This window comes from Coregonus clupeaformis, chromosome 12, assembly GCF_020615455.1.
Source record: "Coregonus clupeaformis isolate EN_2021a chromosome 12, ASM2061545v1, whole genome shotgun sequence".
In the NCBI taxonomy this organism is placed as follows: Eukaryota; Metazoa; Chordata; class Actinopteri; order Salmoniformes; family Salmonidae; genus Coregonus; species Coregonus clupeaformis.
The window spans coordinates 36,868,292-36,883,190 of record NC_059203.1 but is presented as its reverse complement, the minus strand read 5'-3'; the positions used below and the strand labels follow the sequence as shown (position 1 = coordinate 36,883,190).

Genomic DNA, 14,899 nt, shown 5'->3' with positions numbered 1-14,899 from the left:
GAGCCGGTCTCGGCATGTATTGGGGGTGGAACAAAGGAGCTATTTGAGGCAGTTTGAGAATGACTTGGGGTTCTATATTGAAATTGTATAATAAGAACTAACTGGAACAGCAATAGGCAAGGCATATTGACATGGGAGAGAGGCATAAAGCAATCACAGGTGTTATTAGAGAGAGCTAAGACAACACTGGTAATGGCGATGAAAGTTTGGGCTGAGGCTAAACAGATAAACAGGACAGGGTACCGTGTAAAGGAACAGTCCAGCAGGCATCAGCTGTGCAGCTGAGTGATCAATAAGGTCCAGTGAACAGCAATATGTGAGTCCGAGAGCAGTTTGAATTGGTGCTACAGCACAGCGAGCAAGAAGCACGGCTGTTGTTTGCGTGTGCTAGCGTGCCGGGGCTAGCAGATGGATTTTCATGGTCGTCGCAACGGGAAGCCTGTTGAAACCACAGACGATTACGTCGGTAGACCAGTCGTGATGGATCGGCGGGGCTCCGTGTCGACTCTAGGAGGTCCTATCCGGTTGACAGAGAGGTAGATAGCCGGGAGATGTGCCTGACTCGAGGCTAGCTCAAGGCTGATTAGCCAACAACAACATCCATTTGGTTGCAGCTAGCTAGTTGCGATGATACGGTGTTAAAGGTCCAGTGATTTAGTGATTCTGGCAGAAAATCCGATATGTTCAGGGTCGATAACGCGCTGTGCAGACTGGCCGATAATAGTCCAGGCTAGAGCTGGCTGGTAGGTAGTGCAGGCCACGGACAATGGTGAAAAACCGCTAACGGTGGCTAATAGCAAGTAGCTAGTTAGCTGGCTACTCCCGTCCGGTAGACAAAGAGGTAGATAGCCGGGATATGGGCCTGGCTCGAGGCTAGCTCAAGGCTAACTGGTGCTTGCTTCGGGGGCAGTGGTGATTAGCCTACAGCAACATCCATTCGGTTGCGGCTAGCTAGTTGCGATCCGGTGTTAGGGTCCAGTGGTTCAGTTATTCCGGCAGAAAATCCGATGTTCTGGGTGAAAACCGCTAACGGTGGCTAATAGCAAGTAGCTAGTTAGCTGGCTAGCTAGTTTCAACTGAAGATTCTAGATAAAGGTGAGTAAATAATAGAATCCGTTCCACATTGAGTGAGGTGGGTTGCAGGAAAGTATATTTAGTAGAAGGATGAAAAGTGTGATAGGGAAATATGTACGAAAAATACAAAAAACAGGCTATTTACACGGACACACAACAAAGATCACGACCGCACTGCTACGCCATCTTGGATCACCGATGTGACTGATGTGGCGTACTCCTCAATGCTATCTGAAGAATCCCGGAACATATTCCAGTCTGTGCTAGCAAAACAGTCCTGTAGCTTAGCATCTGCGTCATCTGACCAGTTTTTTATTAACCGAGTCACAGGTGCTTCCTGCTTTAGTTTTTGCTTATAAGCAGGAATCAGGAGGATAGAGTTATGGTCAGATTTGCCAAATGGAGGGTGAGGGAGAGCTTTGTATGCGTCTCTGTGTGTGGAGTAAAGGTGGTCTAGAGTTTTTTTTCCTCTGGTTGCACATTTAACATGCTGGTAGAAATGAGGTAGAACGGATTTAAGTTTCCCTGCATTAAAGTCCCCGGCCACTAGGAGCGCTGCCTCTGGATGAGCGTTTTCCTTTTTACTTATGGCCTTATACAGCTCATTGAGTGCAGTCTTAGTGCCAACATTGGTTTGTGGTGGTATATAGACAGCTACGAAAAATATAGAAGAAAACTCTCTTGGTAAATAGTGTGGTATACAGCTTATCATGAGATACTCTACCTCAGGCGAGCAAAACCTTGAGACTTCCTTAGGATTAGATTTTTTGCACCAGCTGTTGTTTACAAATATACACAGAACGCCACCCCTTGTCTTACCGGAGTCAGCCGTTCTATCCTGACGATGTAGCGTATATCCCGCCAGCTGTATGTTATCAATGTCGTCGTTCAGCCACGACTCGGTGAAACAGAAGATATTACAGTTTTTAATGTCCCGTTGGTAGGATAACCGTAATCTTAGGTTGTCTACCTTATTTTCAAATGATTGAACATTGGCTAATAGCATTGATGGAAGAGGCAGTTTATTCACTCGCCGTCGGATCCTTACAAGGCACCCCGACCTATGTCCACGATATCTCCGTCTCTTTCTCATGTGAATGACGGGGATTTGGGCCTTGTCGGGTGTCTGTAGGATATCCTTCGCGTCCGACTTGTTGAAGAAAAAATCTTCGTCCAATACGAGGTGAGTAATCGCTGTCCTGATATCCAGAAGCTCTTTTTGGTCATAACAGACGGTGGCAGAAACATTATGTACAGAATAAATTACAAATAATGCCAAAAAGGGCTGTAAAACGGCAGCCATCTTCTCCGGCGCCATCAAAAGCCCCCCCGGCCAAACCTTCCCCTAACCCGGACGACACTGGGCCAATTGTGTGCCGCCCTATGGGATTTCTGATCACGGCCGTTTGTGATACAGCCCGGGATCGAACCCGGGTCTGTAGTGACGCCTCTAGCACTGCGATGCACTGCCTTAGACCGCTGCGCCACTCTGGAGGCCCCTTAAGTTACAGTTTTTTAACAGTGGCCAAGTAGGCTGCTGTGACTATTTGATCATAATGTAAACCTACCAGAGTGGCCTACCACTCAAAAACAATGGAGAAAAATGCATCCCATAACATTTGAACATGGAAATAGCTGTTCTATCATTCAGCCTACAGTAGCAGCAAATGTGTGGTGCTCAAAGAAGGCCTACATTCCATGAGAGTTTTGAAAAAAACATGCAGGGCTTGACATTAATAACCTGTTTATCCACTTGTCCTTCATACAAGGAGGTGACTGAAAATGTTGTTGTGTTGTTTGATTCAAGAAACCACTTTACAAAATAAAATGCATTATTATTCCCAAACCATTATTACAGAGAATCAGACAAATGATGCAACGCTCTGCCTATTGGCTACTTAGCTTATTCAAGACTGTCTCAAAATACAATGCTACCCCTTTAAGACATAAACAAAGCTCTTTACCTGACACGCTTTTCAAAAATGACTACAAATGCACACATTTTGTCGCAACCCCTATTACCAGCCTGTTCAACCTCTCTTTCGTATCGTCTGAGATCCCCAGAGATTGGAAAGCTGCCGCGGTCATCCCCCTCATCAAAGGGGGTGACACTAGATCCAAACTGTTACAGACCTATATCCATCCTGCCCTGCCTTTCGAAAGTATTTGAAAGCCAAGTTAACAAACAGATCACCGACCATTTCGAATCCCACCGTACCTTTTCCGCTATGCAATCTGGTTTCCGAGCAGGTCATGGGTGTACCTCAGCCACGCTCAAGGTCCTAAACGATATAATAACCGCAATCGATAAAAGACAGTACTGTGCAGCTGTCTTCATTGACCTGGCCAAGGCTTTTGACTCTGTCAATCACTGCATTCTTATTGGCAGACTAAATAGCCTTGGTATCTCAAATGACTGCCTCGCCTTGTTCACCAACTACTTCTCAGATAGAGTTCAATGTGTCAAATCGGAGGGCTTGTTGTCTGGACCTCTGGCAGTCTCTATGGGGGTGCCACAGGGTTCAATTCTCGGGCCGACTCTATTCTCTGTGTATATCAATGATGTCGATCTTGCTGCTGGTGACTGTCAGATCCACCTCTACGCAGACGACACCATTTTGTATATATCTGGCCCTTCATTGGACACTGTGTTAACAAATCTCCAAACGAGCTTCAATGCCATACAACACTCCTTCCGTGGCCTCCAACTGCTCTTAAACGCTAGTAAAACTAAATGCATGCTCTTCAATCGAACGCTGCTTGCACCCGCCTGCACGACTAGAATCACTACTCTCGGCGGGTCTGACTTAGAATATGTGGACAACTACAAATACCTAGGTGTCTGGATAGACCGTAAACTCTCCTTCCAGACTCACATTAAGCATCTCCAATCCAAAGTTAAATCTAGAATCGGCTTCCTATTTCGCAACAAAGCCTCCTTCACTCATGCTGCTAAACATGCCCTCGTAAAACTGACCATCCTACCGATCCTTGACTTCGGCGATGTCATTTACAAAATAGCTTCCAACACTCTACTCAGTAAATTCGATGTAGTCTATCACAGTGCCATCCGTTTTGTCACCAAAGCCCCATATACTACCCACCACTGTGACCTGTACGCTCTCGTTTGCTGGCCCTCACTGCATATTCGTCGCCAAACCCACTGGCTCCAGGTCATCTATAAATCACTTCTAGGCAAATCCCGCCTTATCTTAGTTCATTGGTCACCATAGCAACACCCACCCGTAGTATGCGTTCCAGCAGGTATATCTCACTGGTCATCCCCAAAGCCAACACCTCCTTTGGTCGCCATTCCTTCCAGTTCTCTGCTGCAAATGACTGGAACGAACTGCAAAAATCTCTGAAGCTGGAGACACTTATCTCCCTCACTATCTTTAAGCATCAGTTGTCAGAGCAGCTTACCGATCACTGCACCTGTACACAGCCCTTCTGTAATTAGCCCACCCAACTACCTCATCCCCATATTGTTATTTACATTGTTATTTATTTTGCTCATTTCCACCCCAGTATCTCTATTTGCACATCATCTTCTGCACATCTATCACTCCAGTGTTAATACTAAATTATAATTGTAATTATTTTGCACTATGGCCTATTTATTGCCTTACCTCCATAACTTACTACATTTGCACACACTGTATATAGATTTTCTATTGTGTTATTGACTGTACGTTTTGTTTATTCCATATGTAACTCTGTGTTGTTGTTGTTTTTACCGCACTGCTTTGCTTTATCTTGGCCAGGTCGCAATTGTAAATGAGAACTTGTTCTCAACTGGCTTACCTGGTTAAAGAAAGGTGAAATAAAAATAAATTGTAGTAAGCAACCACTCCCCCATTGTTGACTAGAAATGACCTATAACTGGGCTAATAACTAACTAACGAGCAAAGAATATGAACAAATGTGCACAGGTGGCTACATGCAGCTCTTGCTTTGATCTCAAAACAAGTGCATCTACTCGCAACCCCGCATGTTGTAAACACAGTCCAGTTCAAAGTGAATGGCACAGATCCATATATGGCAAAGGCTATTTGCATATAGGCCTACTGCAGCTCTGATCGGTTATGGCACAACAGTCTGTGTAGAGTACGGGCCTGTGTTGTGCCTGTCAATGCAATAGAATCCTACTCCAATGCGCTCTGCCTACAACAAAATCTCTTGCTCAGTTAGTTTTTCATGCTAAGTCTTGCATAGTTCGTTTTTGTTTTGGTATGTTACATTGAAAGTGGCTAATATTGCATTGATTCGAGCACAATTCCCACAGTAGAGCGAAACGTTGATAGTGTTAACTAAAGGGGAAAACTCTAGAAAGTTGAGTGATGTTCAATCTTGTGCGTCTGCGTGGGTTTATATTTATTCTGTGCGGCAGTCCGATGGGAGCATTGGTTATAGTTTAATGTTAGCTAGCTAGCTAACATTGAACCTATTTGCTTAGCTTTAGCTACCTGCAGATTCATGCATGGTTCATGGTAGTGTTGCCACATTCAAAACAACTGGGAACTCTGAAAAATATGAGATCAAATCATGATGTCATTGATCTTCAGTTCGGAAAGTCGGAGCTCTAGAAAGGGGTCAGAGTTCCCGAGTTGGAATTCCGAGTTGGATGAGCGTTCAAATAGATTTTTCCCAGTCGGAGCTCTGGAAGGTTCTCCCATCTCCACAGAGGAACTGGAGCTCTGTCAGAGTGACCATCGGGTTCTTGGTCACCTCCCTGACCAAGGCCCTTCTCCTCCCGATTGCTCTAGGAAGAGTCTTGGTGGTTTCAAACTTCTTCCATTTAAGAATGATGGAGGCCACAGTGTTCTTGGGGACCTTTGATGTTGCAGAAATGTTTTGGTATCCTTCCCGAGATCTGTGCCTCGACACAATCCTGTCTCGGAGCTCTACGGACAATTCCTTCGACCTCATGGCTTGGTTTTTGCTTTGACATGCACTGGCAACTGTGGGACCTTATATAGACAGGTGTGTACCTTTCCAAATCATGTCCAATCAATTGAATTTACCACAGGTGGAATCTAATCAAGTTGTAGAAACATCTCAAGGATGATCAATGGAAACAGGATGCACCTGAGCTCAATTTCGAGTCTCATAGCAAAGGGTCTGAATACTTATGTAAATAAGGTATTCCTGTTTTAAGAAAAAACATTTTTTTACACACTTCTTTCCCCCTTTTCTCCACAATTTTGATCTTGTCTCATCACTGCAACTCCCCAACGGGCTTGGGAGAGGCGAAGGTCGAATCATGCGTCCTTCGAAACATGACCTGCCAAACTGCGCCTCTTAACACCCTTAGACAATACCCCATAATGACAAAGTGAAAACAGGTTTAAAATATTTTGCAAATGTATTAACAATAAAGAACAGAGGCCTCCTGAGTGGCGCAGTGGTCTATGTCAAATTGATGAGATTGATGAGGGAATTTTTTGAATAAGGCTGTAACGTAACAAAATGTGGAAAAAGTGAAGGGGTCTGAATACTTTGAGTGCAATGTACATCTTCACACACTCTGATTCCTGCCTGGAAGACTACATGTCCAGTTGGCAAATAGGGCCCTATAAAATACCTTAACCCAGAAGCCAGTTGCACGAATGTGTCGGAGGAAACACTGACGACCGAAGTCAGCCTGCAGGCACCCGGCCCGCAACAAGGAGTCGCTAGAGCACGATGAGCCTAGTTTAGCTCCCCCGGCCAAACCCTCCCCTAACCCGGACGATGCTGGGCAAATTGTGGGCCGCCCTATGGGATTCCCGGTCGTGGCCGGTTGTGACATAGCCTGGGATCGAACCCGGGTCTTTAGTGACGCCTCAAGCACTGTGATGCAGTGCCTTAGACCACTCAGGAGGCCTCTTTTTTAAAATATATATATATATATATACATTTGCAAAACATTTTAACCTGTTTTCCCTTTGTCATTATGGGGTATAGACAATACCCCATGATGAAAAAGTGAAAACAGGTTTAAAATGTTTTGCAAATTGATGAGATTGATGAGGTGAAAAAAAGTAAAGGGGTCTGAATACTTTCCGAATGCACTGTAATAAATTGACGGCCTCAATGTTTAGCCAGCTGTTTTCCTAACTACTTTTATTTGCATACTTTATTTGCTGCCCCTTTAATTCGGCCTGAAACAGCCCAACGTCATAAGATATCAGAAGTCTTTCCACTGTGAACCCCTATTAGTTTCAATTTCAGTCGGCCTGGGAATCTATTGGCTGTGTCGTGGGCCTATAAGGGGGGTAATGGCTTCCAATCAGCCGCCTTAACAACAATTGCAACCGACAGGCCGTCTCTCATCTCATCACACACAAAATGGTGGGGAGAAGAACTTGATGTCTGGTGCTCTCTTTTTGACTGACTGTGTCCTTCCTGTTCTCTCAATCTCCTCTCCTCACTGTTAACGGTCTATCAACTGTAGTGCAGTGCAGCATTGGTTCACAATCCCACAGCCTCTTAGCTCCATCCATCCCATCAGAACAGTCAGTCAACACACATACTGCACTGTACTGCACGCACTGGAGCCTGATCACACAATATTTAAGGGGGCAGCAACTTTCAAAATATATGAGCGAACAAGCAGTGTTTTATACTCTACTCTGAATATGATGTCCCGCGTCATCCTGTTTCTGCTGCACTTTTACATATGTTGGACTACACAAACTAGCCAAGAAAGATTAACTTGAGAGAGGGCATTGCTGTAGTTTGAAACCAGCAGTGCTACATCAACCTAGAATGAGGACACTAACAGTGTCCCACATGCTGTGACTGGACGGGTGAGTGGTGAACCCTGCCACCAGAAACCGGAGAGGAGAGAAACCCACCCTACTGTGTGTTAGGCTGAGAGAAACTGTGTATACCTTCCCTTTTGTGCTTCTCCGGCATCAGTCAAGAGGGGCCGGTTTCCCATAGCCAGAGTTAAGCTTAGTCCTGGATTAACAATCTTTCTAAATGAAGAATCTCCATTGTGATTTTTAGTCCAGGACTAGGCTTAATCTGGGTCTGGGAAACAGGCCCAAGCAATGGTGTTGAGTGGACATCATGTAGGCTACCCATAGACAGTGAGCTGATGATCGATTCCTGATGCGGCCTGTTAACCATTCTAAAGGATTCATCAGGAGACTAAATGATCCCACGCCACATTGCCAATCCAGACTAATATTTTGATTGTAGGCCTGCCTGGCTGTTAAATTGTCATGAGTGTGATCCTTGGCTAGGCAGAGTGCATGGGGCTCCATCATCTCTTCTCTTCTTGGATTGTAATACAGAGGTTAGGCTTCTCTCCTCCTAGCTGAAAAACAAGTATGTGTGTGCCCCTTGCAATGTCCTCCCTAAAGCACTAATGCTTGAGCGATTGGAAGACGGGCCAATATTGAGAATAATTAATTCCTAGAAGTGATACCCGGGAGGAAAGAGCAGCAGAGGGCCCAGGATCGGAGAAGATGAGCGTGTAAATCCTCATTACATGTCTGCTAATAATGAATTACCTCTGCCAGCCCTACCTTTTTATTGTTGGAGAGCCCTCATCTGTCAGAAAAGGCCCTCGCACCTCCAAGCAAAGAATTGCTTTCAAAATTACTTTTCTTCCATACAGGTCTCAGGAGACCTGGCTTAGAGAGGAATTGGGGTGGAGAGAAAAGGAGAATGGCACCATTTGTGAGAGCATTAGGAAATAATGAGCATTCTAAAGCATGGGGGTAGGATAAACAATGACTGTTAAAGTTGACTGGAGGGATAATTGAGGGACCTCTGGCAGTTTGTGTAAACTCTTGCTGATGTTCTTGGTGGTGTTGATGTGATGGAGCTTACACCGTGTGATGTGCTGAATTCGTTTTTCTGAGGCATGGCGATGTAACTCGACAACTACACCGTCCAATTACGGTGCGGATAGCCCCACTGTCTTCCCATTAACCAACGCGCCAGAAGTTCGCCTGGGCCAATATAAGGGCACTGTCAACTCTCCTCAGCCTCTTCTGTGGATTGAAGCCTAGCTCAGAGCCCAGTGAAGCCAGCTCTGTGTTTCAGAACTACTGTTTAAGGAGCTTTGGTTGGCTTTGAGATCACAGCTGTCTGCATCGGACCGACTGACTGGCAGAATTCCCGTAGTGCGTTACATTTCTCAGACATAAACCTAACTTTTATATATACAGCGAGAAGAAGATGAAGAGGAGCGAGAGAGCGAGAAGGATACTCCAAAATATCCTAATTGCCTGTAGTCTCTCTGTGGTGTGTTATCTGTAATGGAGGAGAGATTAAATGCAGTGTTGCTGATTGTGTTTGTGACTGTGTGTCTGCGTGTGTGTTGTTGTCTGTGCATGTGCTCACAAGTGTGTTTGTGTGTGTGTCAGTGGCGGTCTGTGCCGTTTAAGGGGAGGAGTAAAAAAAAAGATATAAGCATGTCCTTATTTCTATTACAGCATATTGGATGACTGTCATTCATATTCCATTCACCCAGTTCAATGTAGCATCAATAGGTTTAGGCTACTACATGATACTCTAAATTTCCCTATACCCATCATGAGGTTGCAACAACCTACAAATGAAAGTTTACAACGTAGGTGCAAAATTTGAGTAATCAAGGTGACAGTGAAAGTTCAAATTTGTAAGTCGCTCTGGATAAGAGCGTCTGCTAAATTATGTAAATGTAAATGTAATACCGCCTTGCACACTCTTGACTGCATCTAGCTGATCTAGGGTGTAATCATTACAGTTGCAAATGAACACATTTCTATTGGACAAATTCAGGTATGTTTATCCCTGTTTTGTTCCGTTTGCTTCCGTTTAAGAAATGTTTTTCAACAGAATCGCCGGAATGAATACACCCCTGATCACCCGCAAACACAGTTCACTTTCATAGCAGCAACATACCAACAGCATGATCACTTTGCTCTTTGTATAATTCCTTCTCGCATCTACGCGCTCTCCTCTCACCTTATCCCTTCACTTGTGGACTTCATTGCACAACAAAACAGCTGTCTGTGACCAGGCGAAAAAACCTTTCCAAGCCAAACCTTCATACCATAACTGCTACACACAGCCTACATTGTTGTCACCGTGAAAGTGAAGAAAATACAAGAAAATACCTCTTGCTTCTTGATTTTTGAAGAAATTAATTTGTTCAAAACTGTTCAACTATTGTCTTTCTCTCTTTGAGTCAACTACTCACCACATTTTCTTTACTGCAGTGCTAGCTAGCGCTAGCTTATGCTTTCAGTACTAGATTAATTCTCTGATCCTTTGATTGGGTGGACAACATGTCAGTTCATGCTGCAAGAGCTCTGATAGGTTGGAGGATGTCCTCCAGAAGTTCTCATAATTACTGTGTAAGTCTATGGAAGGGGGTGAGAACCATGAGACTCCTAGGTTTTGTTGAAGTCAATGTACCCAGAGGAGGATGGAAACTAGATGTCCTCCGCTAAACCATGGTGCTACCCCGGAGAGTGCTGCTGAGGCTACTGTAGACCTTCATTGTAATTAATTATTTGGTGATGTGAATGTATTTAGTATAGTTTTATCTAAAAAGGATAACATTTCTAATGTTTTTATTAAATTCACTGAGGAGGATGGTCCTCCCCTTCCTCCTCCTGAGGAGCCTCCACTGGTGGGTGTGTGGGCTGTGAGTGATAGCAGGAGCTCTAAATGATATCATTAGCAAGCGAGCGCTACATGTGGGTAACAAGCGTCCCATCAATGAGCCTAGGGAGGGAGTGAGGGAGGGTAGGTAAGTAGTCTCAAAAACCCGATCCTAGCCAACAGTGACTAGGGTCTGGTTTCAGTGGTGGACCAACGTCACTACCTTATCCGCTTGAATAAAGTACTAGCTAGCAAGATGGAGATCACAGAGGTTATTTTTAATGAGTGCATTTCGCACGTTTCTAGTTTGCATCAACTACCTTCACTAAAACCACTGCAAACGTTTTGCCTGCAAACTTTGGTTTCGAATCGTGACATTCTGCCTTGTGATTTGTTTGGAGAGGTGTCTGTCTGAAGAGGACCCCTTATCGAAGTTGCCAAAAGAGTCATTGAAACCAGACCCTAGTCACTGTTGCCTAGGGTCGGGTTTTTAATACTAAGCGAAGAAGGGAGAGATGGTTAGATAGTGGGACGAAGCCATGGGAGGGCAGCGGCAATCTCTCCTTTTATTTAAATGGATGTAGCTGTGTCTTATCATAGCCTGGCAGTATTGACAGGGACCATTCATACACAAGCCCTGTTGACAACCAACACCTTTTATCATGCTTATGTACACTACCGTTCAAAAGTTTGGGGTCACTTAGAAATGTCCTTGTTTTCGAAAGAAAAACAATTTATTGTCCATTTAAAATAACATCAAATTGATCAGAAATAAAGTCTAGACATTGTTAATGTTGTAAATAGCTATTGTAGCTGGAAATGGATGATTTTTAATGGAATATCTACATAGGCGTACAGAGGCCCATTATCAGCAACCATCAGTCCTGTGTTCCAATGGCACGTTGTGTTTGCTAATCCAAGTTTATCATTTTTAAAAGGCTAATTGATCATTAGAAAACCCTTTTGCAATTATGTTAGCACAGCTGAAAACTGTTGTGCTGATTAAACTGGCCTTCTTGAGACTAGTTGAGTATCTGGAGCATCAGTAATTGTGGGTTCGATTACAGGATCAAAATGGCCAGAAACAAATAACTTTCTTCTGAAACTTTTCAGTCTATTCTTGTTCTGAGAAATGAAGGCTATTCCATGTGAGAAATTGCCAAGAAACTGAAGATCTCTTACAACGCTGTGTACTACTCCCTTCACAGAACAGCGCAAACTGGCTCTAACCAGAATAGAAAGAGGAGTAGGAGGCCCCGGTGCACAACTGAGCAAGAGGACAAATACAGTGGGGAAAAAAAGTATTTAGTCAGCCACCAATTGTGCAAGTTCTCCCACTTAAAAAGATGAGAGAGGCCTGTAATTTTCATCATAGGTACACGTCAACTATGACAGACAAATTGAGATTTTTTTTCTTCCGAAAATCACATTGTAGGATTTTTAATGATTTTATTTGCAAATTTTGGTGGAAAATAAGTATTTGGTCACCTACAAACAAGCAAGATTTCTGGCTCTCACAGACCTGTAACTTCTTCTTTAAGAGGCTCCTCTGTCCTCCACTCGTTACCTGTATTAATGGCACCTGTTTGAACTTGTTATAAGTATAAAAGACACCTGTCCACAACCTCAAACAGTCACACTCCAACTCCACTATGGCCAAGACCAAAGAGCTGTCAAAGGACACCAGAAACAAAATTGTAGACCTGCACCAGGCTGGGAAGACTGAATCTGCAATAGGTAAGCAGATTGGTTTGAAGAAATCAACTGTGGGAGCAATTATTAGGAAATGGAAGACATACAAGACCACTGATAATCTCCCTCGATCTGGGGCTCCACGCAAGATCTCACCCCGTGGGGTCAAAATGATCACAAGAACGGTGAGCAAAAATCCCAGAACCACACGGGGGACCTAGTGAATGACCTGCAGAGAGCTGGGACCAAAGTAACAAAGCCTACCATCAGTAACACACTACGCCGCCAGGGACTCAAATCCTGCAGTGCCAGACGTGTCCCCCTGCTTAAGCCAGTACATGTCCAGGCCCGTCTGAAGTTTGCTAGAGTGCATTTGGATGATCCAGAAGAGGATTGGGAGAATGTCATATGGTCAGATGAAACCAAAATATAACTTTTGGTAAAAACTCAACTCGTCGTGTTTGGAGGACAAAGAATGCTGAGTTGCATCCAAAGAACACCATACCTACTGTGAAGCATGGGGGTGGAAACATCATGCTTTGGGGCTGTCTTTCTGCAAAGGGACCAGGACGACTGATCCGTGTAAAGGAAAGAATGAATGGGGCCATGTATCGTGAGATTTTGAGTGAAAACCTCCTTCCATCAGCAAGGGCATTGAAGATGAAACGTGCCTGGGTCTTTCAGCATGACAATGATCCCAAACACACCGCCCGGGCAACGAAGGAGTGGCTTCGTAAGAAGCATTTCAAGGTCCTGGAGTGGCCTAGCCAGTCTCCAGATCTCAACCCCATAGAAAATCTTTGGAGGGGAGTTGAAAGTCTGTGTTGCCCAGCGACAGCCCCAAAACATCACTGCTCTAGAGGAGATCTGCATGGAGGAATGGGCCAAAATACCAGCAACAGTGTGTGAAAACCTTGTGAAGACTTACAGAAAACGTTTGACCTGTGTCATTGCCAACAAAGGGTATATAACGAAGTATTGAGAAACTTTTGTTATTGACCAAATACTTATTTTCCACCATAATTTGCAAATAAATTCATAAAAAATCCTACAATGTGATTTTCAGGATTTTTTTTCTCATTTTGTCTGTCATAGTTGACGTGTACCTATGATGAAAATTACAGGCCTCTCTCATCTTTTTAAGTGGGAGAACTTGCACAATTGGTGGCTGACTAAATACTTTTTTTCCCCACTGTATATTAGTGTCTAGTTTGAGAAACGGGCTCCTCACAGGTCCTCAACTGGCAGCTTCATTAAATATTACCCGCAAACCACCAGTCTCAACGTCAACAGTCAAGAGGCGACTCCGGGATGCTGACCTTCCATGCAGAGTTGCAAAGAAAAAGCCATATCTCAGACTGGCCAATAAAAAGAAAAGATTAAGATGGGCAAAAGAACACCGACACTGGACTTTTTCTTTGCAACTCTGCCTAGGTCAGCATCCATGCCCTGCGGAATTGAGGCTGTTCTGAGGGCAAAAGTTGGTGCATCTCAATATTAGGAAGGTATTCATAATGTTTTGTTCACTCAGTATATATGTACTGAACTGAATATTTTACATACGTTTTGGTCTCATTTTGTATCCCTCGTGGTGTTCCCCCGCTCTCTCTCTCTCTCTCTCTCTCTCTGTCTGTGTGTGTGTGTGTCTCCCTCGCTCTCAGGTGCCCGATGACCAGTGTCGCTACATCATTGGCAGTATACTGAGTGAGGGAGATGAAAAGCCTGACGAAGAGCTCCAGAAGCTGTATGAGAAGTTTGGCTTCAATGTGCTGTCCTTCCCCAAGGTGTCCCTGGCTGTGACCACTACCTTCCCCTCCACCACCCCCCTATCCCACTGGCTGGCACCCTACAGAGTCTACCCTGAGCTCCGCAACTACATCATGGTATGTACCATACACCATCAGGAGGTTACCTAGTCCTCTTTATCTCTATGTGGTACCAGAGAGGATGAGGCAAAGCGAGAGGGATAACTGGGCCCAAAATCTGTCTTCTCCAGCAGGTGCCGTTTCTTTTTTTTTTTTGTATGGAAGTCAATGAGAGCGTGTCGAATTTGGTTAACAAAAATGTAATTGCTTATTTGCTACGTGTGGCTTATTTGATCTAATATAGGTTTTGTAATGCTTAGGTTGTTACGAGTATACTAATATAAGTAGGACACGAGACATCCCGGCAACTTGGGAGAAAAAAAACTTTGTCGGAGATGTGCCTGTTATCATACTCGTATCTGCCCTCTCATTGGCTAGAAGGGTCCCACCTGATCTTGCCGCCTGCCGACTGCTTTCCATTTTTGAAGACATTTCTTTTCATTGTTAAAGCGGCCAGTGCAGTATCTGGTCAATATAATGGATAATCTGTGGTGGTACATAAGGCTTCCATCTGATTAGGCTGTTGTCACAAACTGTCGTCTTCTATTCTACTCTGTCTCTGTCAAAAGTCCTCCATCTCTGTGCTGTATGTGTTGTTTAATTCATCACGCTAAACAGAGGAGCTCTTTATAGTTGATTTAAGAATGAATGAAGGTAGGTGTGGGTCCCTGGGCCCATAT

At 44.2% G+C, this 14,899-nt stretch overlaps 1 protein-coding gene across 1 annotated transcript in view; it reads left to right on the top strand.

Moving 5' to 3' along the window:
- The window catches only part of LOC121578517 (testis-expressed protein 264 homolog), a 131,555-nt gene that overhangs the window by 35,649 nt on the left and 81,007 nt on the right, over positions 1–14,899 (top strand). Inside the window, exon 2 of the mRNA XM_041892884.2 lies at positions 14,016–14,237. Within this exon, the coding sequence (XP_041748818.1) occupies positions 14,016–14,237 (222 nt within the window). The remainder of the gene's footprint in view (positions 1–14,015; positions 14,238–14,899) is intronic.